The sequence below is a fragment of the Mauremys reevesii genome, linkage group 6 (genome assembly GCF_016161935.1).
Source record: "Mauremys reevesii isolate NIE-2019 linkage group 6, ASM1616193v1, whole genome shotgun sequence".
NCBI classification, from domain to species: Eukaryota; Metazoa; Chordata; order Testudines; family Geoemydidae; genus Mauremys; species Mauremys reevesii.
In genome coordinates, this window is record NC_052628.1 from 5,066,628 (window position 1) to 5,081,753 (window position 15,126).

Consider the following 15,126-nt stretch of genomic DNA (forward strand, 5'->3'; position numbering starts at 1 on the left):
GCCTAATAACTCTTCTTCTTGGTATTCAGCCTCCTTTGCTCAGTGTCAATCTGTTACTCTTGGTTAGACCCTTTCAGACCTCTCTAAACGCCTCTCTGACTTCATTCCATTCCATTCCATTGTTACTGTTTGTATTGTGGTGGCACCTGCAGGATCTCTGCCTCCACCCCCCCAGAAATTGATGATCGCGCTACCTTGCAGGCTGTCCCCAGGACACGAGTGTGGTTAGGTTTCTTGTTCGGATTGCCTGGCGCTACTAGAAGGCCTCTTCTGGGCTAATAATCAAATTTCCCTTCCTACATTTTTAATTAGTTGGCCTCAGATGCAAGCCTGGCTTTCCTGGCCTTGGTGCTGTGAGGAACCAGAGATCTAATTGGTCATGCCTGGCAAATAGAGACCTTGCAATGACTTGCATGTTTTTGTCAAAGGCCCTGATTCCTTTAGCCCAGGAGATGTTGCTAGCCAGGTTCACTTCCGGGAGAGTGGTACTGTAACCCAATGAACTGTTTGGTTTGGCCACCCAGAACTTATGCTTATGGTACATTTCATGTAATGATCGAACACTCGGTGACTGGATCCCCCGTGCGACAGGTAAGTATTGTTCTCTCCATTTTGTCAGTGGGATAACTGAGGCACAGAGAGTTCTCTCTTGGCCAAGGTCATGCAATGAGTTGCTGGAATAGAACCTAGGAGTCCTGACTCTCAGTCCATGCTCTCACCACTAAACTCTCACCCTCTTGACTGTATCACAAGCCCAGCCCTTGACAGTTTTTGCCAATGCTGGAGAGCTGAGAAAGCAAAGGATGAGAAACAACCCTCCTGAAACAGTTGATGGCTTTTCTTGCAGGTGATGTAACAAAATTTGGCCGTGGGGATTCTGCCTCCCCTGCTCCCGCTACCACCCTGGCTCAGCCGCAGCAGAATCAGACGCAGACTCACCACACCACTCAGCAACCCTTCCTAAACCCTACGTTGCCCCCAGGATACAGCTACACGGGGTTACCATATTACGCCGGCGTGCCAGGAGTACCCAGTGCATTCCAGTATGGGCCCACCATGTTTGTAAGTCATGGGAACCAAACCGTACCCCATTAGCTGCCCTCTTTGTGCTTCTCGAGCTTTGCCTAGTGCAGTCCTGGCTCTTTAAAGCTCCCCCTGTCCTTCAGGGCATTTCCGATGAAATAAGGCTCAGTTTACGTGTGGAACTTCTTCTCTTGTATGGCAACTTGGCAAGCAACGTTAAAGCTTGACGTCCAAGTTTGTCGTCCGCTCTGTGGCTTCCGTGTAAAATGACATTGTCCATGCAGGACTGGAGGAACTTTAAAGGGCCAGGACTGTAATATTCTAACTTTATGTAGGCAATGGTGGGTGGTATAGAGATACAGCAGAGAATGTTGATCAGTGTCAAAAACAGTTTGGGGTTGGGGGGAGGTGATGGTTCATCCAGGAATTACAAATTTGAGCCTAACTATATTATAGCAGCCCATGATGGCCGCTGGAGAGGGAGGCAGAAGTTGAGTCAGTGGCGTGGGATAGGCTGGAGAAATCAGTTAGGGGGAAGAGGCTTTGGGAGGCAAGGGGTTCCCTGGCAGGAGAAGGTGGTAGAGGGGTAAGTGCAGACAGTGTCTGTACAAGGCTTGGATCCAGGCTTTGTACATTTTTATTATACAAAATAAATATCAGGCTCCCTGAGTTATGGGGCTGTAATTCCATGGGTGTGTTTGGGTGTGTCTGGTTTGCGATCTCCAGACTCTTGAGGAATTCATTGTTCACTGTTGGTTTTATAAATGTATAAAACAGGCACGTTTCTTGGGGTGGGGATAACTTTGCTCTGTAATTGATAGGTAATCTTGTATCCAAGCTTGGCAGATACTGTCCTCATTTTACAAGAGGGGTAAACTGAGGCAGAGAAGCTGTCACTCTCACAAGGCTATACAGCAGTCAAGGTTGGAAGCTGGAGTAGAACTCATGGGTCCTGGCTCCCAGCCCTGTGCTCAGAGCACTAGATCTCACTGCTCTGAGGTACTGCAAAAGGAATCAAGGATTTCCTAACACTTTAAAGGCCTCTATTTCACAGCTGGGAGATGCAGCGCAGTGAGGCCAGCAGAGCCATGGGATGAGGGGGGGAGGGATAGCTCAGTGGTTTGAGCATTGGCCTGCTAAACCCAGGGTTGTGAGTTCAATCCTTGAGGAGGCCACTTAGGGATCTGGGGCAAAAATTGGTCCTGCTAGTGAAGGCAGGGGGCTGGACTTGATGACCTTTCAAGGTCCCTTCCAGTTCTAGGAGATTGGTATATCTCCAATTATTTCCTTTTCCTTTCCTATGAGCTTCCCCACTAGATGGCAGAGGAAACTGGCTTTTATGCTGTTTTCTAACTGAGAATGCCTTTTGCCTCCAGGTACCTCCAGCATCAGCCAAGCAGCATGGTGTCAATTTGAACACCGCTTCCACCCCGTTTCAGCAGCCAAGTGGTTATGGACAACATGGTTATGGAGCAGGTAAGGTTACTCGAGTGGACAGTGCATCTGTGCCATTTAATGTCCTGAGAGCTGCTTGCTCACTGTAGCACCATGTCTTGTCCACGTTGGCAGGCTATGATGACTTAACGCAGGGAACGGCAGCTGGAGACTACAGCAAAGGAGGCTACAGTGGGTCATCTCAAGCACAAAACAAATCTGCTGGCACTGGACCTGGGAAAGGTAACAAATAAAGGGATCTGAGGTGCACATAAGCACTTCAGATCAGGGATCTTGCAGGGCAAACTCCCAGAATTCCCAGTGTCAGGTCAGCATGACGACCAGCTCTCAAATGGGGTGAGTCCCAAGCTGCTTCTCCATCTCTCATGTTCAAAATGCTTTTAATGTTCCAAACGCCCCTTCTAAGCCAATGGCTGAATTTGTGTAAGGAGGTGAGTGGCTTGAAGTCCAGCTTTCCTCACTTACACAGAGGAGAAACAGCAAACCCTTACCTCTGCCAGCTGGAAGCTAATGTTCAGATGTGGTGGAGGGATAGTGGCACTCCGCCAACGCCAGCTCCCTGATCCCAGAGCAGCTGTCTCTTTGCTGAAATAGTTACCAGTTAGATCATGAATGTTATTTACATTCATGATTAGGCTCCAGAATCAACACCCTTTGAGGTGAAGGGGGCAAATCGAGTTAGTTTTTCAGGCTCTCTGGAGAGTCCGTCACTGATAGCATCCATTCATCCCTGGAATGCTCTCTTTGCATACCATAAGGGCTAGAACATTGATTTGTTTTATATGAAAGCTTAAACTCTGCAGATGCTAGTGGGACCACTTGAGAAATGTACAGTGACCCCCTGGCACCAACTAATCCTACCCTGACTTATGTAAATACTGGCCAGAAAAATCTTCCTCAGCCCAGCTGCTCAGTACCTATATCCTCAGCCTTGTTGTTCACATGTCTGAGAGCAGTGGAAACCCAGCCAGCCCAATCCTTTCATTCATCGGCTAGAGACTTCGATCTTTGTTTCTTGCGTAAGTGAAACGGCTCGAGTTGGGAGCCATGATTCTAGTTCAGACTGGGAATGAACAGCCACCTCCCAGCTGGCGATCAATCCCCTGCTTGGTTCTGATCCTGCCACACTAGCTGGTTCAGCCACTGTGGACCAGGGAACCACACAGCGTCTTTTAATGAGCTCCCTAATTTGAGGGGAACATTGCCTTCTCTTGATCTAAATGAATGTTCAGTGCCCTAGGATAGTGGTCTCACGCCTGATTTATAAAGGGAGCTCAGGAAATAGGCTGTTGCGCTTTCTTTTGACTCCTAATGTGGGGAATTGTAGAGGGCCTGGGATGGCATGGGAGGGAACGGCACAGCCAGCCAGGAGTGGCCTCATTTGATATAGTTGGGGAGAGGGAGGTGGGGGTGACACAGAGGATGCGGGCAGCAGCCAGTGAACACGATGGGGATCCCAGGAGCAAGGGAAAGGAAGGTTCAGGTTGGGTTGCCTTTGGCTCTTGCGTTGTCAGCGGCTTTTTGTTTTCCAGGTGTTTCTGTGACCTCAAGTAACACAGGTGTGCCTGATATCAGTGGCTCAGTCTATAACAAGACTCAGGTGAGGAGCTATGGCCCATTCTTTCTGAGAAGCATGAACATGCCCTCCTCCCTCCTGTGCCCAAGGGTAAGGTGGTCAGATCACTGGCCAGTGTCATTTCAGCAGGACTCGTCCTCTCAGGGAGCCTCTTGGCCGCTGGTGATTTCTCAGCCCCATTCCACGGGGTAATCCCAGACTCTGGCCTTTCTCCAGCACTCACTCCACTTGATTTAAAGAGGACTTCCAAGTGTCTCATTTGACACCACTGCTCTTTTCCATCCTTAGCCTGCTCTTGCCATGCTGACTCATGACACAGGCTGTTAATGTGGAAGCAAAGATTCCCACATTATTGCCTAACTTCCGTCGAGTCCTGAGATGCTTTTAAAATGCAGTATCACAAATGTTTTAGGGCTGCATTGTCCTAAACACAGGGCCATAGCATCATCTCGAGAGAGGCTAGACTGTGTGGACAAACACAAATCTATAATTATGGCCATTGATTTCCTCTGTTCCTTTTGGGCTGTGTGCGCATTGATACCAGATCACCGTCTCTTCCACCCAGTGCTGTTGTCTTGTGGCTGTTTGTGCTGCAGCTAGTCTCCCTTTGAGAAGCTGTGGAATGCGTGGGGTTAAATACTAATTCCCGATTCCACTCTCTGGAGCATGGAATCCCTGTGCCCTTTTGTAAGGGCCTTGGGGTGGGGATCCATATAGATATTGCTGCCTACCCGGGACCTGCTCCTGCATTTCTGATGAGCCGGGCTGTACACTCTCTGAACAAAGGCACCTGGGCCTCGAGTCTGCTGCTTAGCACCAGACATGAGGGGTTGGGGACTTGAAGCAAAACTCCTGCTGTGACCTCTTCTGCCATTTTTACTGAGCAGCCCTGACTGGCTTAAATATTTCCTGACTTTGTCATGAGCAAATTGATTGCTAAGAACTAGTTGTTTTTTTGCTGGTCTGCTGCATTGTATAGAATGTGCATGAATTTCCTGCCTATGGGGAAGCCCAGAGGCCATCTTCTCCTGTTCACAACAGGCGCAATTTAGTGTCTGTCAATGGATCATTTAATCTTGGGTCATGGGCAGTTACTGCTTGTTTGTGGTCGTACCCACAATGTACTAGGGACTTTCTAAACCCTTAGGAATGGCTTCTGCTCTGAGGAGCTTGCAGTCTAAGGCCAAACCAAGTAGACAGGTCAGAGAAAGTGAAATCGCAATGAGCAGTTGATAGCCAAGGCAGCCGATTCACTCCAGGCAGCACAGCAGTGTGCCTTTAAGAGGAAAGGGAACACTTGATTGTAAATATCTAGCTAAAGTGCTGATGTGTATTGGATCTGGGTTGGTAAAGAGTTAGTTTTCTTTGTTCAGGCAACTCTTGCCCTTGTTTGGTCACCCAAAGGGCGCTGAGGAAAGTGTCTAACTGCTTCCCTGTTGCCTCCATGCAGACGTTTGACAAGCAGGGATTCCATGCTGGCACACCGCCTCCTTTCAGCCTGCCATCTGCTCTTGGATCCACTGGGCCACTGAACCCTGGTGCTGCCCCAGGTTATGCTCCAGCCCCGTTCCTGCATATCCTGCCTGCACATCAGCAGCCTCATTCCCAGATGCTGCATCACCACCTTCAGCAAGATGGGCAGGTGAGTCTATCAATCCCTGGTGCCTCTCTGAGGCTGCTCCTCAAAGTAACTAGATGACCATCAGCCAGAGAGTGTGTCCAAACTGATCCCACCCATCACAGGTACTCGGTCCTGTTCTTTTTGGCTCTGCCCATTGGCAAAGTACCTCGCTAGGTAATACAGACTAAACTGCCATGTAGCCTTGGGTAGGGTGGGGGAGATGCTGGTCTCAAGAGGCTAACATGGCTTTGTGGCAGTTTCCCCCTTGGTGCACACAATCTCAGTGCAGAGGCGGGAAGCTCTAGCAGCCAGCAGAGACTGCCACTCTCCTTTCCTGGGCAGGTCACGGAGATGTTTACAACCATCATAATTGTTCTGTAACAATAAAAGAAATACAGCTAGCAGCAAAATAAGCCTTCTCGCCAGCTTCCCTAGTATCTTTGGTGGTTTTGCATTCAGTTTCTCTGGCCAGTTCATTTCCCTTCATCTCTGTTAATGTCTCTTGAAAAATATGCAAAGTTTGCTTTGCGTCTGAACATAACAAATTATTTCCCTGTCCCTGGATGTGTCTGATGTCTTACGCCTGTGCACCCTGGTGTCTCAGCCCTCCCTAGGGGAACCTCCTTTGCCCATCCAGCTTCTGACCATTTCCCTTCACTCTCCGTGTTTTTTACCTGCCTCTTCTAATTCGTTTTCTGCAGTGTGGCTTATTAGCCAGAGAAATCATGGACTTAGCTCAGGTCATGCAGCTGGTCACATTCTTGATCTAGAGTTGGCTGGCATTGGGGTCAGCCACTTGGATGATTTTCCTGGATCATGGGCCAATCATTGCCTCCAGCTGTTTGAGTTTGGGGTACACCTTTCTTTTTAGGGTGGGGAATGTGTTTTGTTCCTCTGCCCTAAGAAACTCATGGAACTGGAGTGTTCCCAGAGGGCACTGAGGGAAGGAGGCCCTGTTCCTTTGACAGACTATCAATGATTAGGTAGGCTTTAATAAGTCTTTCACCCCCTACCATCACCACAGTGACCCCAAGTGTCCTAGGCCTCAGATTTGTCCTCCTAGGTTATCTTGGTTAACAGATGATCAGCAAGAGAGGAGGTCGCTCGGGTGCCGGTTGGGGAAGTCTCAAGCTGACTGCATCAAAGATGTTTTTAAAAAGAACTTTTATTGTGTGTGGTCCAGAGGCAGAGGGGGAAAGGTGTGTCTGCTCCACCCACGCTCAGTCAGCTGACTTGTTTCAGGTCGTGGACAGCTTGGTTAATCCTAGTTCTGCTCGGCTGAGTCAACTTCCTCCTCTTCTGAGGAAACAGCTAGTTGCTCTGTGCTGAAAGTCACCTAGATTGGGGCTGGGTTGTCTGCGTTCTGGGAGGCAGGACAGTATCTTGGCAGCAGGGGACAAATGCTGCAGCATCTCGGCTTGAGTGTCTGCCCATAATGCAGGTTGAGGTGCTAAGAGAACTTGACACCACAACCTGTGCTCTGGGCCCATGTCCTTCCTGACGGCTGAAGGCCAGTGCTAGTGGAGATTGGCGTTTTCCAAGCAGATATGGGATGGCCTCAAGGCCAGTTACATCACGTGACAGAGCCAGAATGATGGTCATCCAGGGTTGACTCTTGCTTTTGGGGTTCAGGTTGTTGTAAAGGTTGTGGCAAAATGATTCTCAGAGCATCCAGATGCTTTGAGTCTCTTGACCTGCAGAAAGCTGGGTACTGGCCATGCCCTCAGTGTGCAGTTTCAAGGTCTCTCTTCCATGCAACAGATGATCGCTCCCAGCAAATCACTTAAGCCATCTCCTTGCTGCAGCTGCGGCAGGCAAGAACGTTTTCTGGCTGAAAAGAGGCAGTGAGGCGGCTGGCTGACTTGTCCCAGATGGGGCAAGCCTTGTGGAAATGAGCTTACTCAGCACTTCTGCCCTCTGTTCCCGGTGGGATTTGCTTTGGCTGTTTGTGGATTTTGTTGAGGCCTGGGGCAGCGTGATGCTGGAATACTCAACTCTTCCTCCAGAGTGAGGGCCAAGGGACACCATTTCCCTGCTTTAACATAGACCTTGCTGCTTTCAAAGGCCATCCCCAGGGCTGCTGAGAGGATGGATGGGGCAGGCAGGTCTTTTACTGCTCCAAGCTAATAAATGCAGTGTGCTCCCTGAGGCTTCAGGATTAGGGATCCAGCCGCGGTGGCTTCTGATCTGATCATGTGCCTCCCTTTTCATTTCTTTCCAGGGTGGATCTGGCCAGCGCAATCAGCCAAGCACCATGCAGCAAAAGTCTCAGGCTACCAAAACCGCCTATGGCACTTCTCCATACTGGACAAACTAAAACCGAAACAAGGAAGGGGGGGAGACGGGGAGACTGAAAGAAGAAAAAGTCGATGCCCATTCCTGGAACTATTAGGAGAAAAAGTAACTGCTCAGCCAAACGTCTGTGCGGGGAGAACTGCAGCCAGCCATCCTTCTGTGGCGCTCGCCCGCTCCCTCTTTGAGTTGCTGTTGTATGTAATATATTTATGTATGTATTTGTAAATGTAATAGAGCCTAAATGTGGTTTCTGCATCTTTGCAGCCTGTTTTATTTTCTTTGTAGGGAGAATTAATTATTCACTTCCATTCTGCACCAGGGCATCTTCCTTTGTTTTTGTTAAGCTCTAAGGGCTTTATAATCTGTCAAAAGACAAACTGTGCCATTTTTGTTGAAGAAGGAGCCCATTTATTTAACGCAGTTCCTAATTCAGGCAGATGAGAAGGCCTGGCCTGAAAGACAAATCAGGGGTTCTGTCTCCTGTTGGTTTGATTTTTTCCTTTCAGATGTAGCCGTTACTTTTTTTAACTGTTTTGTGGGCCCTCTCCCTTCTTTTGTCCCCTATCTCCCCCCACCGCCGCTGGTGTGGAAGACACTCTCTCGTGGACAGTTTTGTTACCGTGGCCACGAGCTGCAGCATCATCTTTTTATTTCACAATTTTTAAATAAAAAAAATTGACAGGGTTTTTTGTTTCTCTAGCAAGAGACTTTGGATGGCTCAGTCAGTGTCCTGGAACCTCCTTTGCATCATTAGAGGCAAAACTATGTAGCGGTTTCTTAAATAAAAATATAAGCTGTCTCTTGTTCCTCTTCTTGCCCCAAGCTGCCCCTGCCCAGGATACCCAGAGCTAATGGATGGAAACTTCATTACCCCTCCCCACTTTTTTTTTTTAAAAAGACTGATGGAGGAAGCTCTTGGTCCTTCCTGTCCTGCACCAGTATGGTGAATGTTTTAGAAGTTTCATTTCTTTTTAGCCCTTACTCCACCTAATAATAAAGATCTGAGCGTATAACTGGTGTTTGCTGTCTCCATTCACAAAGACTCAAGGAGCAGTTGCTTTCTAAACCCCTTCCCATTCCCTCTTCTGCAGACAGTGGGATGAGACTGGGGATCGAAAATGAAAATCCAGAGGTGGATAAGGAGCTGGTTAAAGGGGAGACTTCAGAGGGTAGTATTGAAGGGGGAACTGTCAGGTTGGAGGGGGGTTACCAGTGGAGTTCCTCAAGGTTCGGTTTTGGGTCCGATTTTATTTAATCTATTTATTGCTGACCTGGGAACCAAGAGTAGGAGTGGGCTGATAAAGTTTGCGGATGACACCAAGTTGGGAGGTATTGCCAATTCGGAAAAGGATCGGGATATCCTCCAGGGAGATTTGGATGACCTTGTAAACTGGAGTATTAGTAACAGGATGAAATTCAATAGTGAGAAGTGTAAGGTTATGCATTTAGGGATGACTAACAAGAATTTTAGTTATAAGCTGGGGACGCACCAGTTGGAAGTAACGGAGGAGGAGAAGGACCTAGGAGTCCTGGTTGATCGTAGGATGACTATGAGTAGGCAATGTGATGTGGCTGTTAAAAAAGCTAATGCGGTCTTGGGATGCATTAGGCGAGGTATTTCTAGTAGGGATAAGGAGGTGCTAGTCCCGTTATATAAGGTGTTGGTGAGACCTCATTTGGAGTATTGTGTGCAGTTTTGGTCTCCCATGTTTAAGAAGGATGAATTCAAACTGGAACGGGTACAAAGAAGGGCCACTAGAATGATCCGAGGAATGGAAGGCCTGTCGTATGAAAGGAGACTTGAGGAGCTCGGTTTGTTTTCCTTAACCAAAAGAAGGATAAGAGGAGATATGATTGCACTCTTTAAATATATCAGAGGGATAAATACCAGGGAAGGAGAGGAATTATTTCAGCTCAGTGCTAATGTGGACACGAGGACAAACGGATATAAATTGTCAGTCAGAAAATTCAGGCTTGAAATTAGACAAAGGTTTCTAACCATCAGGGGAGTGCAATACTGGAACAGCCTACCGAGGGAAACAGTGGGGGCGAAGGACCTCCATGACTTTAAGATTAAGCTAGATAAGTTTATGGAGGAGATGGTATGATAGGATAACGGGCTTAGTCAATAGGTCAATTAAGTGCTGCACTGAAGTAAATAGTCCAATGGGTCAATATGATGATATAACCTTTTTCAAGAGGGTATGGCTGGAGAGTCTTGCCCGCATGCTCGGGGTTCAGCTGACCACCATATTTGGGGTCGGGAAGGAATTTTCCTCCAGGGAAGATTGGCAGTGGCCCTGGAGGTTTTTCGCCTTCCTCCGAAGCATGGGGCAGGGGTCGCTTGCTAAAGGAGTGGGTGGATCGGCTTATGTGGCCTGCATCTAGCAGGAGGTCAGACTAGATGATCATAATGGTCCCTTCTGATCTTGAATTCTATGATTCTATGAGACCATCAGCAGGGGAAAGGGGTGTCTGTGCCTTCCAGCTGCCTGTTTAGAATTGAGTAGCAAGCTGGATCCCTGCTAGTTAAGCCTAGTGGGTGTAATGGGAGTTTGGAGGGGGGCATGGTGAGATCTATGCACCTCAAGAGGTAACTATAGCAGGACCGCTTGGAAATAGTGACCATAATACAATAGCATTCAACATCCCTGTGGTGGGAAGAACATCCCAACTGCCCAACACTGTGGCCTTTAATTTCAAAAGGGGGAACTATACAAAAATGAGGGGGTTAGTTAGACAAAAGTTAAAAGGTACATTGACTAAAGTGAAATCCCTGCAAGTTGCGTGGGCGCTTTTTAAAGACACCATAATAGAGGCCCAACTTCAATGTATACCCCAAATTAAGAAAAACTGTAAAAGAACTAAAAAAGAGCCACCATGGCTTAACCACCATGTAAAAGAAGCAGTGAAAGATAAAAAGACTTCCTTTAAAAAGTGGAAGTCAAATCCTAGTGAGGCAAATAGAAAGGAGCACAAACGCTGCCAACTTAAGTGCAAGAGTGTAATAAGAAAAGCCAAAGAGGAGTTTGAAGAACGGCTAGCCAAAAACTCCAAAGGTAATAACAAAATGTTTTTTAAGTACATCAGAAGCAGGAAGCCTGCTAAACAACCAGTGGGGCCCCTTGACGATGAAAATACAAAAGGAGCGCTTAAAGATGATAAAGTCATTGCGGAGAAACTAAATGGATTCTTTGCCTCAGTCTTCACGGCTGAGGATGTTAGAGATTCCCAAACCTGAGCTGGCTTTTGTAGGTGACAAATCTGAGGAACTGTCACAGATTGAAGTGTCAGTAGAGGAGGTTTTGGAATTAATTGATAAACTCAACATTAACAAGTCACTGACCAGATGGCATTCACCCAAGAGTTCTGAAAGAACTCAAATGTGAAGTATGAACTATTAACTAAGGTTTGTAACCTGTCCTTTAAATCGCTTCGTACCCAATGACTGGAAGTTAGCTAATGTAACGCCAATATTTAAAAAGGGCTCTAGGGTGATCCGGCAATTACAGACCGTAAGTCTAACGCCGGTACCGGGCATATGAGATGAAACACTAGTAAAGAATAAAATTGTCAGACACATAGAAAAACATAACCGCTTGAGCAATAGTCACCATGGTTTCTGTAAAGGGAATTCGTGTCTGACTAATCTATTAGAGTTCTTTGAAGGGTCAACAAACATGTGGACAAGGGGATCCGTGGACATAGTGTACTTAGATTTCCAGAAAGCCTTTGACAAGGTCCCTCACCAAAGGCTCTTACGTAAATTAAGCTGTCATGGGATAAAAGGGAAGGTCCTTTCATGGATTGAGAACTGGTTAAAGGACAGGGAACAAAGGGTAGGAATTAATGGTAAATTCTCAGAATGGAGAGGGGTAACTAGTGGTGTTCCCCAAGGGTCAGTCCTAGGACCAATCCTATTCAATTTATTCATAAATCATCTGGAGAAAGGGTAAACAGTGAGGTGGCAAAGTTTGCAGATGATACTAAACTACTCAAGATAGTTAAGACTAAAGCAGATTGTGAAGAACTTCAAAAGATCTCACAAAACTAAGTGATTGGGCAACAAAATGGCAAATGAAATTTAATGTGGATAAATGTAAAGTAATGCACATTGGAAAAAATAACCCCAACTATACATACAACATGATGGGGGCTAATTTAGCTACAACGAGTCAGGAAAATATCTTGGAGTCATCGTGGATAGTTCTCTGAAGAGGCGGTCAAAAAAGCAAACAGGATGTTAGGAATCATTAAAAAGGGGATAGAGAATAAGACTGAGAATATATTATTGCCCTTATATAAATCCCTGGTACGCCCGCATCTCGAATACTGTGTCCAGATGTGGTCTCCTCACCTCAAAAAAGATATTCTAGCACTAGAAAAGGTTCAGAAAAGAGCAACTAAAATGCTTAGGGGTTTAGAGAAGGTCCCATATGCGGAAAGATTAAAGAGGCTAGGACTCTTCAGTTTGGAAAAGAGAAGACTAAGAGGGGACATGATAGAGGTATATAAAATCATGAGTGATGTTGAGAAAGTGGATAAGGAAAAGTTATTTACTTATTCACATAATACAAGAACTAGGGGTCACCAAATGAAATTAATAGGCAGCAGGTTTAAAACAAATAAAAGGAAGTTCTTCTTCACGCAGCGCACAGTCAACTTGTGGAACTCCTTACCTGAGGAGGTTGTGAAGGCTAGGACTATAACAATGTTTAAAAGGGGACTGGATAAATTCATGGTGGCTAAGTCCATAAATGGCTATTAGCCAGGATGGGTAAGAATGGTGTCCCTAGCCTCTGTTCGTCAGAGGATGGAGATGGATGGCAGGAGAGAGATCATTTGATCATTGCCTGTTAGGTTCACTCCCTCAGGGGCACCTGGCATTGGCCACTGTCGGTAGACAGATACTGGGCTAGATGGACCTTTGGTCTGACCCGGTACGGCCTTTCTTATGTTCTTATGTTCTCATCCTGTAACTATTTAGCTGGCTGGAGCCTGTTACCCTACAGCCCCATGTAGTAGAAATAGCAGCTCCTTTCTTGATCATATTATCTCCTTGCTTTTTCAGTAGATGGCCATTGGGCTGGTTCTCTCCTTAGCATTCTACTCCCCCAGAAATGTTGTGTTGTTGATACAACTGTTGGGTTTAAAAAAAAAAGTTTCCAGTGTCCAGGGATCAATCTTCCTTTAATCAGAGGGACACATGCAAAAGTGGCCCAAGGGGACACCACATGCAGTGATACCACTAGCCAGTCTGAATGCACTGAAGACATTGGTAAGGAAGGATAGAGAGGAGCTGCCTTCCAATGCTCTTTTTAAAGGAAGTAAAAAGGACATTGAGGCTGAAGTTTCAGGGACATGAAGGGAGGGGTGAAGTCACCAGAAATGTGACTGGCTCCTTTCACAGTGGGGATCAGTACTGACATCTTTCTCCCATCCTAGGGTGTGGAAGAGCAGATTCCAACGCACATCTTAATGTTGCCTTCAGCTCAGAACTACAACCAGCAGAGGCTACTCTGATACAAGTAGAGACTTGCCTGACTGCTAAAACGGAAGCTTACTGTAAACTGAGTATGGCCAGAGTAAGCAATGAATACAGAAGACTTAACCTGCTGGCATTTTCAGTAGGTATCTTAGAAAATGGCTGTCAGCCCAAATGTCCTGTCAAGGTTGAACTGCAAATCCCCTGAGGTGGTCCAAAGTGGGCCTCCTTTGCCTGTGTGCTAAAAGCCACTGCTGACCACCACTGGGTGTGTTCTGCTTACAGCTGGGTTCAGGATGTTCCTAGGGCCCTATATGTAACTGAGGAATGACACTTTGGCTTGGAGTTTTCATGCTGGCATCAATAGGCTCAGCTCTGCAATTTATGTACTGCTAGAATGCAGGACCACTTAGTGCAACAGCATTTTGCCCTGTGTGAGCTGCTCCAGTTGGAATTCAGGGCAGCACAGAACCACCCAGACATCAAGTTCCTTTGTAGGACACCTTTAATGCTTCCCTGGGGGAAGGCAACAGGCCAGTTTTCTTGCCAGGTGCCTCAGGCTAAGGAAGTAATGAATCTCCTTTAGGGAAAATAATATTTTAAACAATTTTGGGGTCTAAATTTCAGTGGCTACTCAAGCCTGAAAACTGCTTTTCCTTCAGGCTGCCTAGTTAGTTAAGCTTTTCTGCATGTGTTTCCAGTATGAAGCAGAAATAGGTCTTGGGGGTAGGAAAGTCTTTCAATAGAATACCCAGAGACTAGGAAACACTAAGAACATCCCATTTATTTATTTATTTGCTTGCTGGGTGAAGAGTGAAGGAGAGTTACAGGAAGAGATGCAATATTGTCCAAGGCCTCAAAGTTCAGAGCCAAGATTTTGAAGTATGATGTATGTGACCTAAGTTAAGTGGGGTTCTTAGGCCTCTATGGGAGGTGCACAACTACTCCGCTCCCTGTTGGAAATTCACACTCCAGCAAGCCAGTCTGTGCTCTAAGCATCATTTACAATGTACGGGGGGGTTGTGAGCTGTAAGCCCTCTAGATATGGGTAAGTTTCACCCATTACTAAGTGTGGCTTCAGGAAGCTTACTCAGAGATAGGCCTGGGAGAGCAAACCTGGTCTGTTACTGGTACAACCACAGAATCATTTAAGAGTAGGGAACCTAGGCACAATGAGTGAGGAGAGGTGGATGAGGGTATTTGTTTGCTGGAAAGAACAGTTTGAGTCTGTACTCCCAATCAAGCAGGAATAGGTGACTCTAGGATTTAATAGATTTTTGAAGTGGGGCTATATATGGACCAGCTCAGATTTTAGAGCTAGCTGGCATTAAGATGGGCTTGTTCATTGATTAGCTGGATCTGCAAAGACCAGCTTTGCCAGCAGTGTGGCTAGTCATCACCCAGTGTATAACTCTCAGCTACTAATTGCTACAGATTGCCCAATTGCAGTGTAGTCATACCCTGAGAAACTCTCAAGCTAAGGGGTTATTTAATTGCAGTGTAGATGTTTGCTGGGATTCAGCATGGGCTGTCTACACTGCCAGTAAAAACCCACAGCTGGCCTATGGCATCCAGCTCAGGTTCACAGGGGGTTCAGGTGCAGTGTAGACACCTTCACAGCTGAGCTAGAACCTGCTGCTTTTTGTTACTCAACATTAATACTGAAAAGCA

At 46.7% G+C, this 15,126-nt stretch overlaps 1 protein-coding gene across 2 annotated transcripts in view; it reads left to right on the top strand.

Annotated features, from left to right (window-relative positions):
* Positions 1–8,134, top strand: part of UBAP2 (ubiquitin associated protein 2) — a 92,626-nt gene extending 84,492 nt beyond the window's left edge. For both annotated transcript variants that reach the window (XM_039543632.1, XM_039543633.1), the window contains exons 23-28: positions 848–1,062; positions 2,400–2,499; positions 2,593–2,700; positions 4,011–4,078; positions 5,505–5,696; positions 7,897–8,134. In XM_039543632.1, coding sequence (XP_039399566.1) covers positions 848–1,062; positions 2,400–2,499; positions 2,593–2,700; positions 4,011–4,078; positions 5,505–5,696; positions 7,897–7,992 — 779 coding nt within the window. In that variant the 3' untranslated portion in view covers positions 7,993–8,134. The remainder of the gene's footprint in view (positions 1–847; positions 1,063–2,399; positions 2,500–2,592; positions 2,701–4,010; positions 4,079–5,504; positions 5,697–7,896) is intronic.
* The last annotated feature ends 6,992 nt before the right edge of the window (positions 8,135–15,126 follow it).